Raw genomic sequence first — 22,547 nt, 5'->3', positions numbered from 1 at the left:
CTCATAGGGTAAACAGTCATTTTCTTGCTCTGTCTCTCCCAGAGGGGTGAGGAAGAAAATCAGAAGAGCAAAATCAGGAGAATCTCATGGGTTCAGATAAAGACCATCTAATAAATGAGGGGAATAAAAAAAATAAAAAGAGAAAGGATCTAAAATCAGTCAGCCACCCACCTCCCACCAGCAAACTGGGGCCCAACAGCCTCCAAGAAGTGGCTGCTTTGGGCCACCTCCTGCAGTTTTGCCACTGAGCACAGTCCTGTATGGTACAGAATATTGCTTTGGGTCACTTTGAGTCCAGCTCTACCAAATCCTGTCCCTTTTTCAAACCCCAACTGCTCCCTGAGAGAGCACAGAGAAGCAAAGGAGGTTTAGATGCTGTGCACTGTTCAGCAATAAGAAATCACCAGTGTGCCCTCCATGCTCTTTTGGTCCCAGATCTGAAACACGTGTTGTCAGAAAGAACTCTCCAGCTCAGCCCAGTGCAGTGAAGGAACATTACTTTTTGTTTTATTTAACACTCATGGATGTCACAGATGTTTTAAACCAAGTGTTTTTAAAGTTTTTCTCAGAATTGTAATGCCTCAGAGAGATTTTTCCTCTGCACCTTTGACTCACCTTTGCTCCCTTTGGCTCAGACTTAACACAGGCTGCTTCTGTCAGCTTGGGAAATCACTCTGAGAGTTAGCTGACCCCAGCAGTTCATGGGCAGCTGAATTTTCAAGGAAATTCAAAACAAGGTGACATTAATCACCTGGGGGAGGCAGAGGCTATTTTGAGGGTAGAAGACAGCAGCACTGTTGCAGACAGGTACAAGGTGTTACAACAGAAAGAAAAATGTTTGGGCCCTGCTACCCCAGCTATGCTGGAAGTAGCTGTAAGTTCCCACAAGAAAGAATCAGAGGAATGAAAAGTTAGTTAACACAACAATCTATTCTGGTCTGCACCTGCACAAACAATAGATATGTCCCATGAGAATCAGTGAAGAAGATATGTAAACATCTGAATGAAAGTGGCTTAGCACATACACACAAAACAGCATCTAACCAATGAACTAAATAGCAAGAAAAGTACCAACCAACGGGAGTTCAACACCAGGTCTTTAAAAACTGCATAAAAATGCATTATGGGAATAAAGAACAGGCTTTTCCCTGCATGAAGAAGCTGAGTCCTGGCTGATTTTATTACAACACAGCACCCTTCTGGAAGCATTTTACCATGTCATGAGTCAAAGCTGAACACTGTGTTGAACACAGGAATCTGTCAGTAAGAATAAAGGAAGACACCAGATGCAGAAGTAGTTATTATAAAAGATACATGAGATTATCTGTCATGTTGATGTTAAAATTAGAGCTGGTCTTTAACATTTCATAGAGGATAAAGACATGCATGCTTTTGCAACCAAATTCCTGCCATTACAGAATAGGCAGAGTCTGATTCTGGCAGGGGAACATCCCTCTAAGGTGACACTTAATCATTGTCATAGGTGTTCTTGTCAGTTGAGGGAGCACAAAGTTTTTTTCCTTTCTCTTCTCCTCATTTTCATAAATTGCATACAGAGAACTGAGACATTTCTCCACAAGAGAATTAGGGCATTTGTGTTAGGGCTAAGCCAGAAGAGAAAAGAAAGTTCAGGGCTGAAATTGCAAACACACACACGATATTTTCTAAATCCTGTAAAACATCTGCATAAAACTCGTGAAATGTGGCTTTCTAAATCCTGAGTTACAGACTATCATGTTTGATTTAATTGGAGATCTTACTGAACAGACACCATGGCAGCTATGTAGAGTCTGTCCCGCATTAAAAAAAGGGTGAATCTGCTTGTCCCTCTTAATTGTACACAGGTCCAATTAAATCTCAGTCCCAGTTCAAAGCCTGCTGACAGGCTGTGAGAAGTAAGGCAGGAGCACAAATAATGTATAAAGCAGCAACAAGAGGGTTGTGTGAGTCACAGTTAAACAGATCTGATTGCCTGGCAGGAAGAAAAAAGAAAAAAGAGGAAGGAGGATGTACAATATCCATTGCCTTCCCCATCTGTTTTGTGGGAAACATTGAAGTCCTCTCTCATAAAATTTTCCAAAGCAAAGCCTTTTTGACTAGATCCCACCAAAAAAATAAAAAAAGTTAGTAGTTCTGAAAATGTTATTTCTAACCCACTGGGAATCTTAAATGATCAATGGTCAACATGATTTTTTGATAAAATCTTCTTCACCTGGCTGTTGTGAGGCTTCCCTGGGTTGCTGAAAGCCTGAGTACATTGTGTTCAATGTCATCACAAAAGGAAGCTACAGTCTGATCAAAATAAATCGCTTCTCAGAATAAGTTAGCTGTGTAACTTGAGCTTCTTAGTCTCGACTGTAACTGGAAACTGCTGGCAAGAAATAAAATTCCTTTCACATGCAGTTCTGGTCCACTTTCCTGCTGTCATTTTGGCAGATTTTTAATTCAGACCAGGATGCACAGATGCATCCTAATACAAATATAATTCAGTCACAGATAAATGTAAGGGAATGAAAATGGAATTTTTGAAATCTTACATACTTTTTAAATCTGACTTTTAGCTCTGGCAAATTTTTAGCAGTGAAGATGTACTCTTTCTCATTTTATGGGTAGAATTCTTTTAAATGAGCCTTTGCTAATAAAAAAGAATGCTAGTTTTGATGGAATGATCACACACAAGTCTATTTAAAATAGATTATTCCTTTCTCTTTTTTTTCATTTTCTAAAGTATGAAAAGCTAGTTGAATTACAAATTTAATATTGTGTGCTCAGATTTTTATTGCAAATCTGTAAATCTGTAAATGAGCTTCTTTGTGTGTCTCCTTGCATTTCCTTCTCTTTCCAAAGGCTCATTGCAAAATGATTTAATGCAACTAAATGCAATAAATAATGCAATAAAACTCAAGTGTCAACCAGAGAGGTGTTCCAAGTGTCTCTTTTTCCCTGTACTAATTAGGGGGCACAAGAAATTCAGGCACAGGGATTTAGAAGCAAACAGAGACACCAGTAGGGAGCAGATACAGGAATTTCCACTGCAGACTGGCACTGATAGGTGTCCATGCAATGAGCTCAGTGCAGCACTAAACCAACTCTGACCTCCTGCTGCTGCAGAGCAGCGAGTGGGAGCTGTGCTGCATCCCTGGGGCTTGCAGAGGCTTTTCTGCTTTTCTGCATCCCCAGCAGGGCTCTGAAGGAGTCCAACAGAGAGAAGCAGCATCCAGTGAGCAGCCAGGAGCCTGGGCAGCAAGCAGGTGTCTGCATGTCCCAGCATCAGCAGCACAGACAAAAGCCATGTGCTCTGATAAAGTCCTAAATCAGCGAGGAAAACAGAACAAACCGTCCCAAACCAAACAAACTTCTCCATGACACACTAAGTTACGAGAGCAAGAGATGTCACACCATCTGGTTTTCCCTCCTCTTGTCTCCAGACACTGAAAGCAGTGACACCGAGTGACTGCCAGCATTAACCTTTCCTTGGAATTCTGCTGCCTCTCCCTGAAAGGCTCTGGCAGAGTTTTGCCGATGTTGTTGGCTCTCTCCAACAAAATCACACAGAATTTTATTCCTTGCAAGAATGTCCTGGGGACGTTTGCAGGACAAGGACTGAGTGAGGTTGGGGAGTTGGGGTGGGCATCAAACTCTGACCATTCTTCACATCTGGCTGGAGGAGGGTGGGTGGAGAGACTGACCCCAGAACTCTGGAGAATTTGGGAGTGGGGAGGTGGATCCTGCCGCTGATGGGGTCCCTCAGAAGGTGAGGGGCAGCCACGGGTCAGGGGAAAGCACAGGGACATTGCAGCTGAGTCTCCTCCAGGGAGCCCCTCCAAAAATCCAGTGAATTCCTCAGAACCCTTGCCCCCCTCTCAACCCCCATCCACTGTCTCCTGGCAGACAGACCCAAACCTGTCCTCTTTTTTTCCAAAACACTAATGAGAGAAGTTCCAGCTGAGGATTCTGGAGAAGTCCCAGCCCAGATTCTGGACAAAGAAAACAAATCAAAGAAACTTTAAAAAGCTTAAAAAAAAAAAAATAAAATCCAGAACTGGGAAAAATGAGGTTTCTTAAAATGTAAGCAAATAAGGGGTTTTCCTTTAGAAAAATAAGGAGAAAAAAGGAGAGATAATAAAAGGTTTTCCTGAAAAAAATACTTTTAAAATGCAACGTAAATAAGGAACAAGAATTTTTCCTTAAATAAAAGAGTAAAAGGTTTCTTCCCCTTAAAAAAAATCCCTAAAAACAGAGATATTAACTTCCTTTTAGAAAAAAAAAAATCAACCACACTAAAAGTATTGGCGGTTTAAATAGTTGTTTTTTTCCTCATAAAAGTAGAATTCCAGTGTATAAGGACTTCTTTTTTCTTCCTAGAAAAAAAATAAAGGCCACAGAACATGATAAAGATTTTTCTTAGACTCACAATAATATAAAAAATCCTTAAAATCCCAAATAAAAAGGTATAATCAGTTTTCTTCCTCATAATAAAAATGTGTTAAGGAATCTATAATTAAAAATAATTTTAAAAGGACTTTTTTGTTTAAAAATATTAAATAGGGGGATGAAAGTTGAAAGTTTGGAAAGGGGCAAAACCCCCACACAGGTGAGAAGGGATCCAGAGGTGTCTCCAGAACCCCAAAATTATTAAAAAAAATGTCTTTACTGTGCTTAAAAAAAAAAAAAAAAACAAACCAAAAACAGGAGGAGCCAAAAATCCCCAACACATGATTAAATCTTCAACACGTGATTACATTTCCCTTTCTAAAGATTCCTGGGAGAGCTCAGAGAGATTGGATGGGTGGAAAGTTGGCAAATTTGATGTTTCTCTATTTTTAGTTTTGATAAAAAAGGAGCAGGACCAGGCAAAAGTCAGCATTTGAGGGTGTTTGAGCTCATTTTCAGGCTGCAGCTCTGCACTTCATTGAAATCCAGGTGAGAGAATTTTTATTCTGCTGGGATTTGGTCATTCCTTGGAATACTGTCTCTTTAAAATCCTGATTTTTTCATGCATTTAAGGAAAATTTGTTCCTTTAAGTGCCCTTAAAATGCATGGAAAAAAAGGAAATAATCTTCATTTTATTCAGAAAAAAGGCAAAAAATCCTGAATTTGGGCACAGAAGGGGAAAAATATCTTCAATTCACTCACACAAATGGTACAAAATGAAGATTCAATTAAAGTTAAATTTAAAAAAACCAAATAAATAGAAGATAAATAAAAATACCATTAATATTAAAACTCTATTAAATAAAAAGCAATACATTTAGAATTAACAATTGAAATGAAATTAAATAATGTTCACTTAAATTAAATTTTTGGTTACAATTCAATCATAGTAAATTAAAATTTTTAAAAATTAAATAAAAATTTTAAATGTCCTGAATTAAATTATATGAATACTTTAAAATGTACTGTAATTAAATTAAAAAGCCAATTTTTCAAATACCTCAATTCTTTTAAAAAATGGTTAAAATGCCTCACATACACACAGCCCTCAACACAAAATTCCTGGAAAAAGTATGTGCTTGGTATTTTAACCAGTTTTTGGGTTTTTTGCCTCCGGAACTTCATTTTACTGCATCATCTCTTTTTTTTTTTTTTTTTTTTTTTTTTGGGGGTGGGGGGGTGTTGGTTTGCTTGTTTGAATATACTTATAGTTTTTTTCAAGTTTTCCTCTTTTTTACAGTTATTTTAGTGTTGAGGATGTCACCCTCTAGTGTATTCTTCCTCCTGATTTTAGGTAAATGTTTGATTCTGCAAAAGTGTTACCTTTTTTTCCTTATTCTAAAAATGATTGAGCAACTCATTTTCCGTCCTATTTCTTCTCTAGGTTCCATGGTGGACACCAAAACCTTATCTGAAAAAGGTGAATTTTGGGAGCTTTGCCCTAAAAATCATTATTTCCACATAAAACAAACTTTCTCCCATGCACATCATACCATTTTCCCACTATTCTCCCAAAATCCATGTATTCTCCATGTAATTCCACTGGGGTCATTCCCTTTCACCCCAGTTTCACCATGAAAACCCAGTCGAAGACACAACCATTTTTAGGCAGCCAAGACCATGGGAGCCTCAAATTTGCTGGGTTACACCCCAAAATCCATGTGATTGGGTGGCAATTTGGGGGCAGTTCCCAAATCCTGATTTTCCTACAGGATCCCTGCTCTATCCCTATGGACCACAGCAGGGGGATGAAACCAACCCAAAACATGATGATGGGACATCTGAGGAGATCACCCTCTCTGTTCCCTTCACCTTCTACGGCAAAACCTACAAAACTGTGTTCGTAGGTCACCCCAAATTCCGTATTTTGGGGAATTTCCTACATTTTTCCAAATTTTCCCTCCATTTCTATTTATTTTATTTTACTGGGGTATGTGTGGGTGTGTGGGTGTGTGTCTCCCTAAAATCAACCCTTCTTGAGTTCATAGTGTGTTTTACCCTTGGACACTGAAATATCTTCAGATGGGTGGAGGATCGTGAGGGGGCTGGTGGTATTGTGGGGGGTTGGAGGGGCTGGAGAGGTTCTGACAGTGGTGGGTGATGGTGTTGTCCTTTGTGGTCATATGGCTGGTGGGTCCTGGGGCAGTTGGTTGGTTTTGGAGGGTCCCATGGGGGCTGGATCTTGGGGTGTGCTGGTGGGCACTGTGGGATCACATGGGTGGTGGATTTTTTGATGGTCCTTGAGGAATGGGTCTCAGGGGGATTGGTGGGTGTTGTGGAGTCCTGTGGGTGGTGGGTCTCCAGGAGGTCCTGGGGGTGGTTGCTGTTAGGGGTTTCTATGGATCTGATGTTTGGGGGTGTCCTGTGGGTCGTGGGTCTCCAAGAGGTCGTGGGGGTGGTTGCTGTTAGGGGGTTCTATGGATCTGATGTTTGGGGGTGTCCTGTGGATTGTGTGTCTTGGGAGGTTGATGGATGTTGAGGGGTGCTTTGGGTGTTGGGGGTCCTGTGGGTGAGGGTTCCTGTGATTGGTAGGTTTTGGGGGAGACCTGTGGGCAGCGGATCTTGGGGTGTTGATAGGTGTTGGGGCAGTCCCTAGGGGTGGTGGTTCATGATGTGCTTGTAGGGTTCATCTCTAGGACTGCACAACCCAAGTCAAGGTGTTGCACCCACCAGTCCTGGTGTCACCTCCAGGTGAACAACAATGGGGTGATCTCCTTCAATGAGGCCGTCAGACAGTACACCCCCGACCCCTTCCCTCTGGCCGATGGGAGCCCCTTTGTGGCTCCATACTGGGCCGATGTGGACAACGTGCTGGGTGGGGACATCTTCTACCGCCAGAGCACCGACCCAGCCCTGCTGGACACCATCAGCCAGGACATCTCCCAGTACTTCCCCAAAAGCCCCTTCACGGCCACCTGGGCCTTGGTGGCCACCTGGGACCATGTGGCCTACTATGGCTCCACCTCTGAGAAGGTGAGGTCTGTGGTCCGTGGGGTATGAAGGTCACTCACTGGCTCTTGCTGTCCCCCTTGGGGGCCTTGTTGACCGACCTCTCTTTGACCTCCAGAACCCACCCACGACCTCCATGACTCATCCTTGGCCTCTGTGACCTTTCTCCATAGGGCAACACCTTCCAGGCTGTGCTGACCACAGACTCCAAGATGTTCTACATCATCCTCAACTACTTGGACATCCAGTGGACCACAGGGGCAGCAAGTGATGGGGACGCTGAAACGGGACTCGGGGGGACCCCAGCACATGTAGGTGGGGAGGGTGGAGAAGGGGGAGGTTGTCCCACTCCATGTTCTAAGGATGATGATGATGACGAAGGTCAGGGATTGGCCCATCCCATTTCCTGGGGATGAAGATGATCATGATCATGATCATGATGAAGGTCCAGGATTGGCCCACAACATTTTTGAGGAGATCAAGTTGTCCTATCCCTTTCTGGAGATGATGATGATGATGAAGGTCAGAGGTTGGCCCATCCCAGCTATTGGAGAGGATAGTGATGCAATGATGATAGTGATGGTGATGATGATGATGATGAGGGTGAAGACAGGGTAGTCCACCCTTCTTCTGGAGATGATGATCATGATACTGATGGTCATGGATTGGTTCATATAATTTTTGGGTGATACCAAATACGTTCGCATCCTAAAATCATTTTGGGGGCCCACTATTCCCTTTGGATGGGATCAGTCCTCCTCACTCTCCCCTTCCCCCCCTCTCTTTTCCAGGCAGGATTCAATAGCGGTGATGACACCAACTTCTACAACATTCCTGGATCCCAAACTGATGCCATCATCAACATCACCACCACCTCCAACGTCAAGGTCCCAGGACGCTGGGTCTTTCGGGTGGATGACTTCCAGGTGACAGGTGTGGATCCTCCCCAGCTGAACAACAACTGCTGGTTGTAAGTTGGAGGAGAAAATTGGGAATTTTGAGGAAAAGTGGGAATGTGGGGAGTAAATTCAGGAGTGGCAGGAGGAGTGGGGATTTGGGGCAATAATTTGTGACTGTGGGAAGACCATTGGAAATTTAGGGGAAGACAGGATTTGCTGGGGAAAATTAGGAATCTGGGGGGAACAGTGGGAATCTTGGTTGGAAAGTTGAAGATTTAGAGGCAAATTAGGAACTGGAGAAAATTGGGCATTTGGGGAACAATTGGAAGTTTGTTGGGGAAAGGTGGGGATTATATGGGATAATTTGTGAGGAAAGTTTGGGTTCTGAGGGGAATATTGGGATTTTTTTTGTGGGGTATTGGGCATTTGGGTGGAAAGTGGCTGTTCCTCTTGGACTGTTGATATCTCCTCCAGGTGAATTGAGGGGAATGGGGCAGAGGGACATCACCACTGCCACTGTTATCACCGATGAAGCCACTGTGCATGTCAAGATCATGTCAACCTCTATCAGAGCAATAAAATTGCAGCCAAGACATTGCAGTGTCCATGTCCTTGTCATTGCATGGCACCCATGGTGCTGTCATCACACTCATGTCACCATCACCCTCACTGTTCCCACAGTTGCAGGGGATCTGAGGGGCTTTGGGGTGAAACGTGACAGAATTTATCCAATTTGGCCTTTTTTGGATGTTAATTTCTAGAGTCTTGTGCAATATGAAGTCACCTGGCAGCCGTGTGCACAAGAGACACAGCCCACAACAGACAGCTTGGCACACACCCCAAAATGCTGCACCTTCAACACACTTGGACATCAAAAGATACAGGGGACACAACTTTACTCCTCCCCACCCTTGACTTCTAGTCACAGAATTACAGGATCATTAAAGTGGAAGAGAACTCCAAGATGCTCAAATCCAACCTTTGGCTAAACACCCCATGTCAAGCAGACCACAGCACTGAGTGCCACATCAAGATGTTTCTCAAACACTTCAGGCATGGTGATTACACCACATCCCTGAGTAGACCATTCCAAGCTAAATCACCCCTTCTGTGAAGAAATTCCTCCTGATGTCCAGCCTGAACCTCCCCTAGCACAGCTTGGGACCATTTCCTCTTGTCCTGGTTGCCTGGGGTTGGCCTTCAATGTCTTTATTACCATGAGAGACCCAAAACTGGTTTTGACAGGGACAGTCACTGCCCTGCTCCTGCTGCCACACCAAGGCTGGGACAGCCCAGGGGCCACTGGCCTTCCTGGCCACCTGGAGCACCTGGCTTAGGTTTTGCTGCTGTTATGAGCATCCCCAGGGCCTTTTATAATGAGCAGCTTCCCAGCCACTGTGCCCCAGCCTGGAGCTGCAGAGGTTGTTGTGACCCAAGGGCAGGACTTGGCACTTCCCCTTAGTGCACCTCATGCTGTTGGCCTGGGTCTATTGATCCCATCAACTCCTCAGCCCACAAAATGCATCTTTTAAAAAAATTCCTTCCCTCCCGTTCCCTTTTTTCCCCTTTCCCTCTTTTTTTTTTTTTTTTTTTTTTTTTTTTACCCAAATCACACCCTCTACTTCTCAAAACAAGTCACTATTTTTGTTCCCTCATATCCTTGTCATTGTGGAATAATTTAAAACACATTGGACAAAAAACCTCGATATCTGGCAATGCCAATTTTTGACATCAGATTTAAAAAAAAAAACCTGTTTTTCTCTCTGTTTTCACCTTTCCTGGCCAAAAATTATCTCACGTCATTGGGTGGGGTCATCCCCTGGGGGTGCCTGGATTAGTCATTTTCTTTCCCCTTTTTCTGCCAAAATTAAAAAATAATTGAGGGAGGAGCCAGATCTGCTGTCCTGGGATTGTGTTTTCTTCACAGATTTGGGGATAAAACAGAGCTCTTTGGGGATACGGAGCTAAGCTGGGGATCAAACGGGGCCAAAGGCTGGTAAGGGCAAATTAATATCTAATAACTGATAATTTTTTTGGCAGGAAAGACCCTAAGGCGGGAAAATCCACCTGAAAATTCCTGCATCTCCCCACCTCCCCCTCCCCACCCTCCCTCCCCCCAACTCAGCCCTGGGTCTGATCCTAGGAGCAGTGGGATTGGAAGGTTTGTGAAGGGATTTGGAGGAGAAAAAGGCAGGATAGGGGGGAGAAGGGAACAAGAGAGGGAGAAAAGGAAGGAAAGGAAAAAGAGAGAAGAAAAGGGGAAAAGAAGAAGGAAAGGAAAAGGGGGAGAAAAGGTAAATTGGAGAAAGAAGAGAAAAAGAAAGATAAGAGGGAAAGAATGGGATAAGGGGGAAAGGGAAAAAAGGGAGAAAAAGGAAAAATAAGTAGGAAATGAAAACTAGGGAAAGAAGGGAGGAAAGTAGGAAAAATGTGGGAAAGGGGAAAAAGCTGAAAAAAAGGGAAAAGGGTAAGGCAAGACAAAAAGGAAACAAGGGAGGAGAAGAAAAAAAATTAAGGAAGTGGAGGGAAAAAAGTGAAAACAGGAAGGAAAGGATAAAAGGATAAGGAAGTGAAAAAATGGAGAAAAGGAGTAAAAAGAGGGAAAAGGGATAGAAAAGGAAAAAAAGATGAAGAAATTAAAAAGCCCAAAGGGGGTTTGGATGGAAAAATGGGATTTGGAGGAAAGGGGAGATAGTGGGAAAATGAAGCAAAAGAAAGAATGGGGCAAATAAGGGGAAAAGAGGAGATTACTAAAAACAGGAAAAGGAAAAAGTAAAAGGGAGGAAAAGGGGAAGGAAAAAGGAGGAAAAGGAAAAGAAGATTCAAAGGAACCTGAGATGGTGGGGGAAGATGTGTGGAAATGCCCCCACAAAAGCCAATTTCTGCACCAGATGCAATAAAATTCATATTTTTGAGTAAATGCAATTGAAATAATGAATTTGAGGATATCTTGAATGAGAAGAACAGATTTTGGGGAAAAATTCAGCACAACACTGATTTTTGGGATGAGTAAAAGGCTGAAACACACAGATTTTTGGGGATTTGTACAGTTTTATGTTAAGAAATAGTGCATTTTGGGAAAATTCTAGTGAGATTTCAAACAGTATGAGAATTTGACTGGTTTTTTTTTCTTTACCTTTTCACCCAGAGCATCATGGATAGCGGCTTGGGAAAAGCAGATGTCCTGAGATGGTTCTGGACTGTTATGTTCTGGGGTAAGTTGAAACAGGGTGGGGTAATGCTCCAAAAGCTGTAAAATTCCCCTGAAATAATGAATTTCCTCAAAATAAGGGTTTTCCAGCCCAGAAGAAGGATTTCCCAGCCCAAAAACTTCATCTTTTGCCCAGGGAACTAATTGGGTTTTCATCAAAATCGCAATTCTTCAAATGGTTTGTTCCTGGGAATGATGATCCAACGGATTAATCTAATTCATTAAATACTTTTTCAGAGTTTACTCTCCCAATCAGAGTTTACTCTCCTAAATGGAGAATGAGTGTATGAAAAATTAATCAAATCAATGATCAAATTAATATTCCATCTAATCAATGATCTAACAAATTAATAGTTCATAAAATAATCAAGTCCATCAAATCTGTAATCCATTAAAGCCATAATTCATCAGATCAATGTTAATTTTTTTCTCCAAAATTATATCCCATCAAATCAAATCCACATCCCATAAACTCAGTAAGCTGTCAAATCAATATCGATGAACCATGAAATTAACACTTCATCAAATCAACAGTCTGCCCAATAAAAAGTCCTTTAATCTATTAATCCATTGACTCAAAGGTCCATTGGCTCAATAATCTTTTGAATGAATAATCCATTAAATTAATGATCCATCAAATCTGTGGTCTAGCAAACGAAATCCAAGGTCTATTAGATTGAAACTCCATCAAGCCAATAATTTATCTAATCATTAACCCATTAAATTAATAATACATTAATCAATAATCAACCAAATTGGTCAAGTTTCAAATCAGTAGTTCACCAAATCAGTAATTCAGCAAGCAGTGATCCTTGAAATCAACTGTCCATCAAACCAATTATCCATCAAACCAATCAAATCTGTGTCAAATCAATAATCTATCAAATTACCCACCCCTCTTCTTCCTTCCCCCAGCTCTCCTCCAAGCCCCCAGCATTACCTCTGAGATGTCACCACTTCACCTGGGTGATGAGTTCCTGGTGGCCTTCCTGCAGAATGGTGACCAGCGCACCCTTCGCAGCGACTTCCGCCTCCTCCTCCTCACTGGCCCCTCCCCATCCACCACGGCCACCATCTCCATGAAGAGACCTGGGCTACGGATGACAGTCCAGGCAGCTGCCAACCAACCAGTCCTGGTGAAGATCCCACCCCAAGCCGAGATGGTGGGAAGCCAAATTTTTGAAAACGCTGTGGTGGTGAAGACCACTGCCGCAGTCACTGCAGTGATGGTCAACGACAAACCCACGGCAGCTGATTCCGCTGTCATTATCCCAGTCCATAGGTGGGGGACGGAATACCACGTGGTCACCCCTAACCCTGGCCCCACCCGCAATGCACAGTTTGTGGTGGCTGCTTGGGACCAACCCACCACGGTCAACATTCACCTCAACGCCGACGTCACCTTCCGTGGACGGCTGCACCGGCGTGGCTCCACCCTCACCATTCCACTGGAGCCCTTCCAAGCAGCGCAGATCCAGAGCGCAGCCGACCTTTCGGGAACACGGGTGGTGGCACAGAAGCCGGTGGCTGTCTTCAGCGGTCACACCTGTGTGGGCAGGTTGAGCCGCTGTGATCACGTGGTGGAACAGCTCCACCCTATCACCCAGTGGGGAAAATCCTTCCTTGTGCCACCGGTGCCGTTCCAAGGACAATCCAACCTCATCTACATCACCACTGCCCAACCAACTCGTGTCACAGGCCATGGTGAAGTCACCAAGACCACGCGTGAGATACAACCCAACCACTCGCTGCTCTATGGCACCCAGTCCCCGCAGGGCTTGTTTGTCACTTCTGAGGCTGGCGTCCAGGTTTTTCTGTTGGGCAGTGGCGGGAACAGCGGTGCAGTGAACTCTGAGCCGTTTTTTGTCAGCATCCCAGACACAGCCAGTTATTGCAACTCCTACAGCGTCGTTGCGCTGGAGGGATATGACAACCGCATCCTGCTGGTGGCCAAGACAGCAGAAACTTCTGGGATACTGCTGAACCAGAGGCCGTTAGGAAGTGTGGCATGGGAGAAGATCCATGGGACAGAATATTCATGGGTTGGGATGAATTTGGGAAGCGGATTTGGAATCCACCGTGTGGAGCACAAGACAGCAGCATTTGGGGTGTGGAACGTCGGGATGGGACAGGGGAAGCGCTATGGAGCAGAGGGAGCTTGTGACAGTGGTGAGTGGAGGTGGACTTTGATATCAATAAATTAGCTACAATTATATAGATATCAATAACAAATATTTGTAATAATTATATTTAGTTACAAGTAATCATGAAAATGACAACAACGAATTGAATAAAAAATAGCATTACATAATATTATTGTATTAGAATAATATATAACATTATATGATAATATAGAACATAAAATAATAGTAATATTTAAAAAAAATATTAATATACAAACATATAGGAATAATAGTAAGACTCCCCCTAAATTTAATATACTAAATAAATGAATAAGAATTAATAGAAAAATATATAAATAATACATAAAAATCACTATCTACAAACATCTAATAAATAGTAAATATCTAAGTATTAGAGACAAGTATAGGATATATACAAGATGTCTGTGATAAATTTATATTTATACATTACTTAGAATCATACACATTGATTATATTTTTAATAGCTCTGTATCATGGAAATACATAAGCAATATGTGGATAAATAATTGATATCTAAACCAACATGGAGGTGATACATAGATATTTATAAATAATATAGAAAAAAATCACATGTAAATACAAATGAGACATAAAAAGATGCAAAATATAGAAATAAGTATATCCTTAAACGTATCAATAATATAATGAATTAATAGAATTTAATCCTCTGTCACTGATAACCCCGCAGACCCCTGCAGGCAGGTGCAGTGCCGCCCTAAGGAGAGCTGCCACCTGGACAAGGGCGCGCCCACCTGCCGCCACGACTACCTGGGCACCTGCACAGGCGCTCCATCCCGGCAGTACCACACCTTTGATGGGGCCTCCGTGTCCCCCCGTGGTGGCTGCAGGTATACCCTGGCCAGGTACTGCGGGGCTGACCCCACCCTGGAGCCTTTCACCGTGGAGGAGCAGCGGAGCCAGGATCACTCCCAGAAGCCGCTGGCCAATGTCTACGTCTACGCCTACAACGTCTCCATCCGCGCCGGTGAGGACAAGGCTGTCCAGGTGAGTTTCCCCAGGCGTTGGATTCATTATTCCCAATAAAACCATTTGTTCCAAGTAGATGAAAATTTCTGGGTGAGTCTGACCTTCAAAAAAAACCAAGGAAAAACGTAAAAAAAACTGTGGAAGGATAAATCATTGCAATATTGATGTTGACCTTAAAAAATAGCTGGAACCTCCACATCTGGAGTGGAATTTGGGGAATTTTTTACATTCCAAATCAGTTTTCCAGGTGGAATGTGTTTTTTTTCCCAATCCTGGTCTCCCTACAAACAAGAATAGCACAGAAGATGTACGAAATGGTTTGGGGTTTGAGCTTTTCTTGGTGTGAATCTCTGGGAAGTAGGGCAAAAATTTTGATTTATAATAAAAATTGATTATTCATAAAATCATTTCTCCCTCTGTTTGTACCTATGTGCTTTTTGTGAGGTTGGAAACTACCTGCTGAGGTTTAACCCTCCTCACCTTCCCACCCCACCCCACCAACCTTCCAGCCACCCTGGAAGATGGAAAAGTCCAGATTTTCCAAAATGAGGGTCGGACCATCCTCCAGATGGATTTTGGACTTCAGGTGACCTATGATGAGGACCAGGTTATCATGGTGGCAGTGCCCAGCAGCTATTTTGGGACCAGCTGTGGCCTCTGTGGCAACTTCAATGAGGATACAGACGATGAAGCCATGGTTCCCGATGGTATTCTTGGTGAAGGTGGTGAGGATTGGGCAGAAAGCTGGAGAGATCCCTCATGCCAGGAAGATTGTGGAGATCAGGAGACTGCACAGGGCACAGAGGGGTGTGGTAAGTTCATGTGGGGGTCTGTGAAGATCTTGGTAAGGGGGAAGAGGATCCTTGTGAGAACTCAGCTATGGGTATTATCCTAGAGCAATGGTTGTAGGTATCAACACAATCAATGTGTCTTTCCACTCCAAAACATCCCCAAATCCACCTATCCAGCTATTCTGACCCCAGGTGTCCATAACACATGGAATTATACCAGCATTTTCCTGAATGCCATCCCTGCTTGGTGTCTCATGGATTCCACAACCCTTGTAGGCACCAACAAAACCAGTAGGGAAGGAATGACCCCCAAATCTACCTTATCTCACTCCAGCTACCCAAAGAATGGAGAGTTGTCCCTGTGGGGCGTATCTTAAACTCTCATTTGGTTTAGGGGTCAATGTAACCAACACCTCAGTTACAGGGAAGGCTTGCATTGGTTGGTTCTCCCTAAAATAATTGCAGTGGGGCTTTCCTGAGGTCCATCCCTGTGTGACGTCTCACAGATTCTTAAATCCCTTGCAGGCATCAAGGCAACTAACAATCCCAGCACCCCAGCCTCTGCTTGTTTCCACAACAATCGCTCCTACAAGCTTCATGAGGAATTTTGGGAAGGTGGGAGCTGCCAGAAGCGGTGCCGCTGTGAGGGTTCAGGGACAGTGACTTGCAAGCCAGGGGGATGTAGATCCCATGAGAAGTGTGTCACGGCCAATGGCATCGCCAGGTGTACACCCAACAAGCACTACACCTGCATTGGGACAGGTGACCCACACTACACCACCTTTGACGGGCTGAGGTTTGACTTCCAAGGCTCCTGCATCTACCAGTTCGCTGCCCTCTGCACCCCCAAGCCCGCCCTGGTCCCCTTCAATGTCACCGTGGAAAACAACCACCGCGGCAGCCGAGCCGTGTCCTTCACCAAGACCGTCAACCTGGAGGTCTATGGGAGTGTCATCAGCATGAGCCAGGAGCACCCACGCAAGGTCAAGGTGGGTAACCCCTCCAGGAATCCCTTTCACCCCCAAAGTCCCTCAAAAATTATTTTCACTCCCAAACTCCCACATATTCCCACTTTTTTTCCATTTCTTATTACCTTTGCCCTCCCCCCAAAGTATTCTTTTTTTGCCTCAAAATATGCCTTTTAATGTTAAATTCTCCATTTTCCTTCACATTTTCCCCCCGCTCCGGATGTTTGTTTTGTTTTGTTTTGTTTTTTTTCACTCCAACCCCCCTTTTTATCCCTCAAATCTCCTTTGTGTCCCCAAATAATTTTCTTCCACCAAGTACCACTTTATAACCCTGGACTCCTCCCTTTTCCTCCCAAATTGTTCTTAATTTTCCTCCAATTACCTTTTTCCCAAAATATTCCTAATTTACCCTCAAAATTGTTCTTTTTTTCCTGTAAAATCCCCTTTTCACCAAAAAGTTTCATTTTCTCCCCTAAAATGCCTCTTTGTCTGCAAATTTTCCTGCCCAAGTATTCTTCTTCTTACTTAACTACTCCTTTTATCCCTCAGATACTACTTTTTTCCCCCAAAATCACCTCTTTGCCCTAAAAATACTATTTTCCCTAGCCCTGTCCTGCCCCCCAAACAGCCACTACGAGCTCTGCACTCGCACCTGTGACCTCACCTGTGCCTCCCTCGTGGGCCCCGCCCCCTGCACCTGGGGGTGCTTTGAGGGGTGTCAGTGTGACGAGGGGTTTGTCTTCGACGGGGACACCTGCGTGTCACCTGAGCGCTGCGGCTGCCTCCACAGGGGACGCTACCTCCAGGTCAGGTGATGGGACATGTGGCATCTGAGGCTGGGGACTGGTGGGGTTGGTTCTCTGGGAATCAGAGGGGGGTTGAGCTGCCCCATCTAGAAAGTTCCAGAGGGTTTGGGGAAAAAAAAAGGGACAATTAACAGCAGAAAGGACAATTAGCAGAGGGGAATAAAGGACAATTAACAAGGGAGTAGCCAGGAAAAATGAATTAATGAGGAAAAATGAACAATTAATGGGGAAAAAAGAACAAAGAACACACACAAAAAAAGTGATTAACTGGGGAAAAGTTACCATTAACTGGTTGAACTGCCCAAAGTCCCCCAAATCCACCCAAATTTCTCACTCTCTATGATTTCTCCCCTTGAAATTCAGGAAATTAGAAGATTGTGCTTAATCTGTGAGATTTCCTGTTCCAGGCACGTGAGACTGTCACCTTCAACAACTGCTCCAAGGAATGCCACTGTCACCCATCACGGGGACTGGTGTGCCGGGACACACAGTGTCCCCAGGACCAGGTGTGCATCACCCGTGATGGGGCACAGGTGTGTGCCAGGAGGGAAGGCCACTGCAGGGTCACGCCTGGAGCCACCTTGGCCACCTTCGATGGTGCTGCCGGGCCCCTGCTGGCCAGTGGCACCTACAAGGTGTCAGCCCTCTGCGATGAGAACGCACCTGAGTGGTTCAAGGTGGTGATTGAGGTCAGCGACTGTCGTGACACGAACGTCCCCGCAGCCACGGCTGCCATCGTCTTCGTCCGCGAGGGCGTTGTCAGCGTCAACAGCGACATGGAGGTGTGGGTGAGTGGGGCAGGTGAGGGGCTTTGGGCTGGTTTGGGCCAATCTAGACAGATTTGGGCTAAAACCTCTCTAGATTTTGCCTGGTATGAGCTACTTTGTCTGATGTGGAGAGATTTTGCCCAATAATGAGCTATTTTTGCAAAAAAGCGAAGAGTGATTTTGGCTCTAGCCAACCCTCTGCTCAAGAACAAACTGGTTTTCCAACATGTTTTTCGTAATTTTCTGTAATTTTCCCAGGTCAATAACCTCTTCACCCGGCCCCCCCCCCACCATCTCTGACTCCATCTTTGTGGCATCTTCCCCTGAGAATGTAACCATCACCCACTGGTCTGGGATGTCCATCACCATCACCCGGAATGGGGAGGCGACCATCACCGTGACCTCAGCCCTGGCCTCTTATCTTTGTGCCCCCTGTGGGAATTTCAACGGAAGCCCCAGAGATGACCTGAAGCTTCCAGATGGACGTGATGCCCAGAGTGTTGGAGAAGTGGTGGACATGTGGAAATCCCGAGATTTTGCTGGATGGTGAGTAATTCCTAATTTATTTACCCCAAAATCCAAGAAAAATTGTGTTTCCCACTCAGAAATTTGGCAATATTGTCAGTGGTGGAGGGGCTGGGCAGATCCTGGAAGGAATTTTCCAGTTTCTTTGGTTTCATCCGCAGCGACTGAGACAGGATCCTGTGGGAACGATCCGGGTAAGCAACTGCTTTGCCAAAAAATGAGCCGTTTTGCATTACAAGGAGACTTTATTTGCCCAATAATGAGATCTTCTTTCCCAATGCCATTTTGCATAGTACATACCATTGCCCCCCAAAAATTAACCCCCTTCCCCAAATCAGACCATTACACATAATGCTGACCCACTCTTAAGTACAAAGACTCATTATTTGCACATTAACAATCCATTTTTTTGCATAATATTTCCCCATTTTTGCCAAAACTGACCCATTTATGCCCAAAATCATTAATTTCTTTCTCTTCCAGCAACATCTACCATCAGATCCGTCAGGAAGTTGACGCTCCTAGCTATCCTGTCCCATAGGTGGATCCACCTCAAATTCCCCCAAATTTGGGAAAATTCTGGATTTTGCTTCAAATCCATGACATTTTCCTGGATTTTTTCCAAATGGATTAACTCTGTGTGGATCCTAATGTCCTGATGTCCCATCCACCCCCTGGAACCCAGAAATATATCAAATTCATATCAAAAATACCAAATCCCAGTGTTTTTTCCCATATAAAAATGGTATTGCCAAGGGCTGGTTTTGATGCAACAGTCAATAAATGCTTCTAAAGTCTTTTTTGAGTGTGATATTTGAGGTTTAGTTGCTAAGTCGGAAAACTGGGGGGTCATCATCCCAATGGGTAGGGATATTTTACCCCTAAATGTGGGTCAACATGACCCCCAAATGTGGGGCACTGGGACCCTTATGCAGGGAATTGCAGCTCCAAAGTATGCGGCATCCTGACCTCAAAGTCCAGGGGAACTTGCGACCCCTAAATTTGTAGCACCGTGGCCCCCAAGCGTAGCACGTCACAACCCCCAACATGAGGCATTTTGGCTGTAAATTGTGGGGCCATGTGACCTAAAAGTGGGTAGCACTGTGATCCCCCAGTGTGGTATATTTCACTCCAAAGTGTGGTGCAATGTGACTCCAAAGAGTGAGGCACTATGACCCCAAATTGTGGGGCATTGTGACCCTAAATCATGTGGTATGTGCAAAATGTGGTGTACCATAACCCTCAAGTCTGGGGCAGAGTGATGCCTGGGCATCATTGTGGATCATTGTGACCCCAGATTAAAACACTGTGACACCCAAGTGTGGGATAAATGTGGGGCATTGTGGCCCCAAAATGTTGGGCACTGTGACCCCCCACATTTGAGATATTGAGACTCCTATATGTGAGTCACTGTGACCCAAAGTGTGGCACACTGAGACCCCAAAATGTGGCACAATGTGACCCCCCAAGTGTGAGGTGTCTTGGCCACAAAGTGTGGGACAATGTGACACAAGAGTGTGTGGCACTGCAAGCTGTAAGGGTGGGTCAATATTAACCCAAGGATAGGGCACTGTGACCCTGAAGTATGGGGCATTCTGACCCCAAAATGTGTGGTGTTTTGCCCCCCAAGTGAGAACCTTTAAGTGTGGCATTGTGACCTCCACATGAGGGACATCACAACCCCAAAGAGTGGGGCAATGTGGCCCCCAAGTGCAGGGCATTTTGACCCCAAAGTATGAGGCACTGTGACTCCAAAATGTGGGACAATGTAACAACAAATACGGAGTCCTGTTAGCCTAAATGTGGGGCACTGTGATCCCCACACTTGAGGTTAAGTGAGGGCACTTTAACCCCCAAGTGTGGGATATCATGACCCCTAAGTCTGATGCATTTTGGCCTCCAATTTTGGGACGTTTTGACCCCAAAATGGGGGGCAGTGTGACTTCAAAGTCTGGGACAATGAGACCAAAAACCATGGGGCAATATGACCCCCAATTTTGAGGTGTTGTAACCCCAAATTTCAAGGCATTTTGACCCCAGGTTTTGGGGCACTGTGCCACACACTGAGCCCCTCCCTCCCCAGTCTCCCCCCTCCATGCTGAATTCCCCCTCTCTCCCTTCCCCCCTCTTCCTGCCTTTTCCTTCCCTATTCTCACTTGGATTCTTGACCACCCAGTCTGTGGGGTGGGGACTCCCAGTTCCTTCTCACTTATCTCCATGGGAGCAGGTGTCTCCCACCCTGCCTTGGGAAGTCCCCAGTTCTCTGAGCTCTCACCTCAAAAATAGTAACAAAACCTTGGCAGTGGGATACAAAATTCCCAGAAATACAGGAGGACCTGGCAGAATTCCCGAGTATTTTTTAAACAACTTGGGGCCAGCAGAAAGCCCTTGGAGTTCTTCTGAAATAAAACCTAAAAAAATAAGCATAAATTACCTTTCTATGCCAGTTTTCCCCTCAAAATCTAGCATTTTTTTGGGTAAAAAAAGTGAGCAAAGTTGGTGTGCAGGTAATTTTCAAGGAGGGTGTCATGGGATTGGGGCTTATCTGAGGGAGTGGGGTACCCCAACCTGATGAGATGAGTTTGAGTTCTTTTGGTGTGACCCAGAGAGGAAGAAGGTCTTGGGGATGGAAGGAGTTGGGAGAGGGGTTTGGGAATGGGGGATTGGTGTGCTCCATTGTGTGTGGGGGTTTTGGGGTCCCCCAAGGTGGGGGAGGAGGTTAAGGTGAAGGGCCAGGAACTTTGCTGGGCACTGGAAGCCCTGGGAGTACCAGGAGACAAAACTCAGCTGGTGCATTTCAAATATTATGTTACAGAAATATTCCCACATTCAATCAATATTCAACCAGTATTATGGCAGTTGTGTTTTTTATTTGATTTTTGTATGATACAACAACTTGTAAAGGATTTTTAACTGCCTTCTGAGTCAAGAATGAACATAGTTGCATTTTGCAATGACAGTTTTTGTCACTTTTACCGTGCTCTCTACATCTGAAAAGAATTGTTATTTTGCAAACTTTCTAGTGCTCTGACCACTTTTTAAATTTTTTTTTTTGCTCTTAATTTTTTTCAACAAATAAGGGATTTTCAGTCACCTATATATGGTGGTTTCTGAGCCCTGGAATATGTAGAGTGGAGGATTCTCAGAAGCCTTTTTAGGTTATTGTGTTGTAAAAGATCAATTGCAATAAATCAAAGGTTGATCAATATTTCGCCTTTTCCTCAGAGACAATTGCATTTAACTTTCCTTTGTGTTTTAATGGAGAAAAACTTCACTGACACACAGGAGTTGACATTAGCTCTTAAATCATCCTTATTTGATAATTTATTCTGTTTCAAGTATTTTTATAATACAGTCACAGAAGATGCCCAAGATGCCCAAGGAGAATAAAAGCTGTTGGTTTAAAAATATTAGAAGCATAAAGTAAAATTCTTATTTAAACATTTTAGAAAGACAAGGTTCCCTTAAAATAAGACCAGGCAGAGTGTGCACATTCCATGTGGTGTTTTGCCACCTGTTCAAGCCGAATATCCTGCAGCAGTTTTCCAGGAGATAAAGCTCTCTAACTCAAAAGTACAGCCAGTTGTTTCTACATCAAAGACAAAATGCAGTTAGTTTTTGCCTCAAAATCAGCAGTCTGAGGGAATGGCTCCAATTAAAAAAAACAAGTCTCCATTTGTTTTGTTGTTTTTATTTTCTTTTCTTTTGCCTGCAAGCACCAACATTTTACTTTTATTTTTTTTTTAAAGATCATGCACTAGCTTTGGCTGCAAGGCCACAATTTAATTTGCTCCTTAGCTGCAGCCCAATCATTCAAACTCTCAGTAAATTAAAAATGCCACCTTAAGCTTCCACTGATAACCTTGTGGGAAAGTGAAAGTACAGCTTTGATAATAAACCACAGAATTATAAAGCAAAAGGTGTGAATCTCACTTTTTTTTTTCACAGGGGACCTATAGCATCATGAACATTTTTTGCCTACCAACTAGTCAGACAAACTTAATTTAGGAAAAAAAAGTTATAAGAGGTTGGTGCAAACAAAAA

General features: G+C 44.0%; 3 protein-coding genes across 5 annotated transcripts in view; all 3 read left to right on the top strand.

Moving 5' to 3' along the window:
* Positions 1–4,758: 4,758 nt before the first annotated feature.
* LOC306815088 (sushi, nidogen and EGF-like domain-containing protein 1) lies at positions 4,759–8,878 on the top strand. 3 transcript variants are annotated; one of them, XM_079331719.1, is made up of 8 exons: positions 4,759–4,923; positions 5,685–5,729; positions 5,820–5,855; positions 6,148–6,278; positions 7,127–7,408; positions 7,558–7,695; positions 8,176–8,351; positions 8,758–8,878. In XM_079331719.1, the coding sequence occupies exons 2-8, from the start codon at positions 5,693–5,695 to the stop codon at positions 8,759–8,761; spliced, it is 804 nt and encodes a 267-aa protein (XP_079187845.1). In that variant the 5' UTR covers positions 4,759–4,923; positions 5,685–5,692; the 3' UTR covers positions 8,762–8,878. The 3 variants fall into 3 exon arrangements, with proteins under 3 accessions (XP_079187845.1, XP_079187843.1, XP_079187844.1); XM_079331717.1 differs by having other exon boundaries at positions 8,176–8,354; XM_079331718.1 differs by having other exon boundaries at positions 5,676–5,729; positions 8,176–8,354.
* Positions 8,879–11,429: 2,551 nt separating this feature from the next.
* Positions 11,430–22,547, top strand: part of LOC306815096 (IgGFc-binding protein-like) — a gene marked incomplete at its 3' end in the record, with an annotated part of 38,155 nt that continues 27,037 nt past the window's right edge. Inside the window, exons 1-3 of the mRNA XM_079331724.1 lie at positions 11,430–11,498; positions 12,410–13,663; positions 14,348–14,666. Of these exons, the coding sequence (XP_079187850.1) occupies positions 11,438–11,498; positions 12,410–13,663; positions 14,348–14,666 (1,634 nt within the window). The 5' untranslated portion in view covers positions 11,430–11,437. The remainder of the gene's footprint in view (positions 11,499–12,409; positions 13,664–14,347; positions 14,667–22,547) is intronic.
* Positions 15,116–19,303, top strand: LOC306815090 (IgGFc-binding protein-like). The gene is made up of 6 exons (XM_079331720.1): positions 15,116–15,458; positions 15,963–16,463; positions 17,012–17,211; positions 17,619–17,999; positions 18,237–18,524; positions 18,987–19,303. Exons 1-5 carry the CDS (start codon positions 15,215–15,217, stop codon positions 18,276–18,278), a joined length of 1,368 nt encoding a protein of 455 aa, XP_079187846.1. The 5' UTR covers positions 15,116–15,214; the 3' UTR covers positions 18,279–18,524; positions 18,987–19,303.

Source organism: Erithacus rubecula (genome assembly GCF_903797595.1).
Source record: "Erithacus rubecula genome assembly, contig: SUPER_Z_unloc_8, whole genome shotgun sequence".
Classification (NCBI taxonomy): domain Eukaryota; kingdom Metazoa; phylum Chordata; class Aves; order Passeriformes; family Muscicapidae; genus Erithacus; species Erithacus rubecula.
Note: the sequence above shows the minus strand (reverse complement) of the source record. Positions and strands in the feature narration are given on the sequence as shown.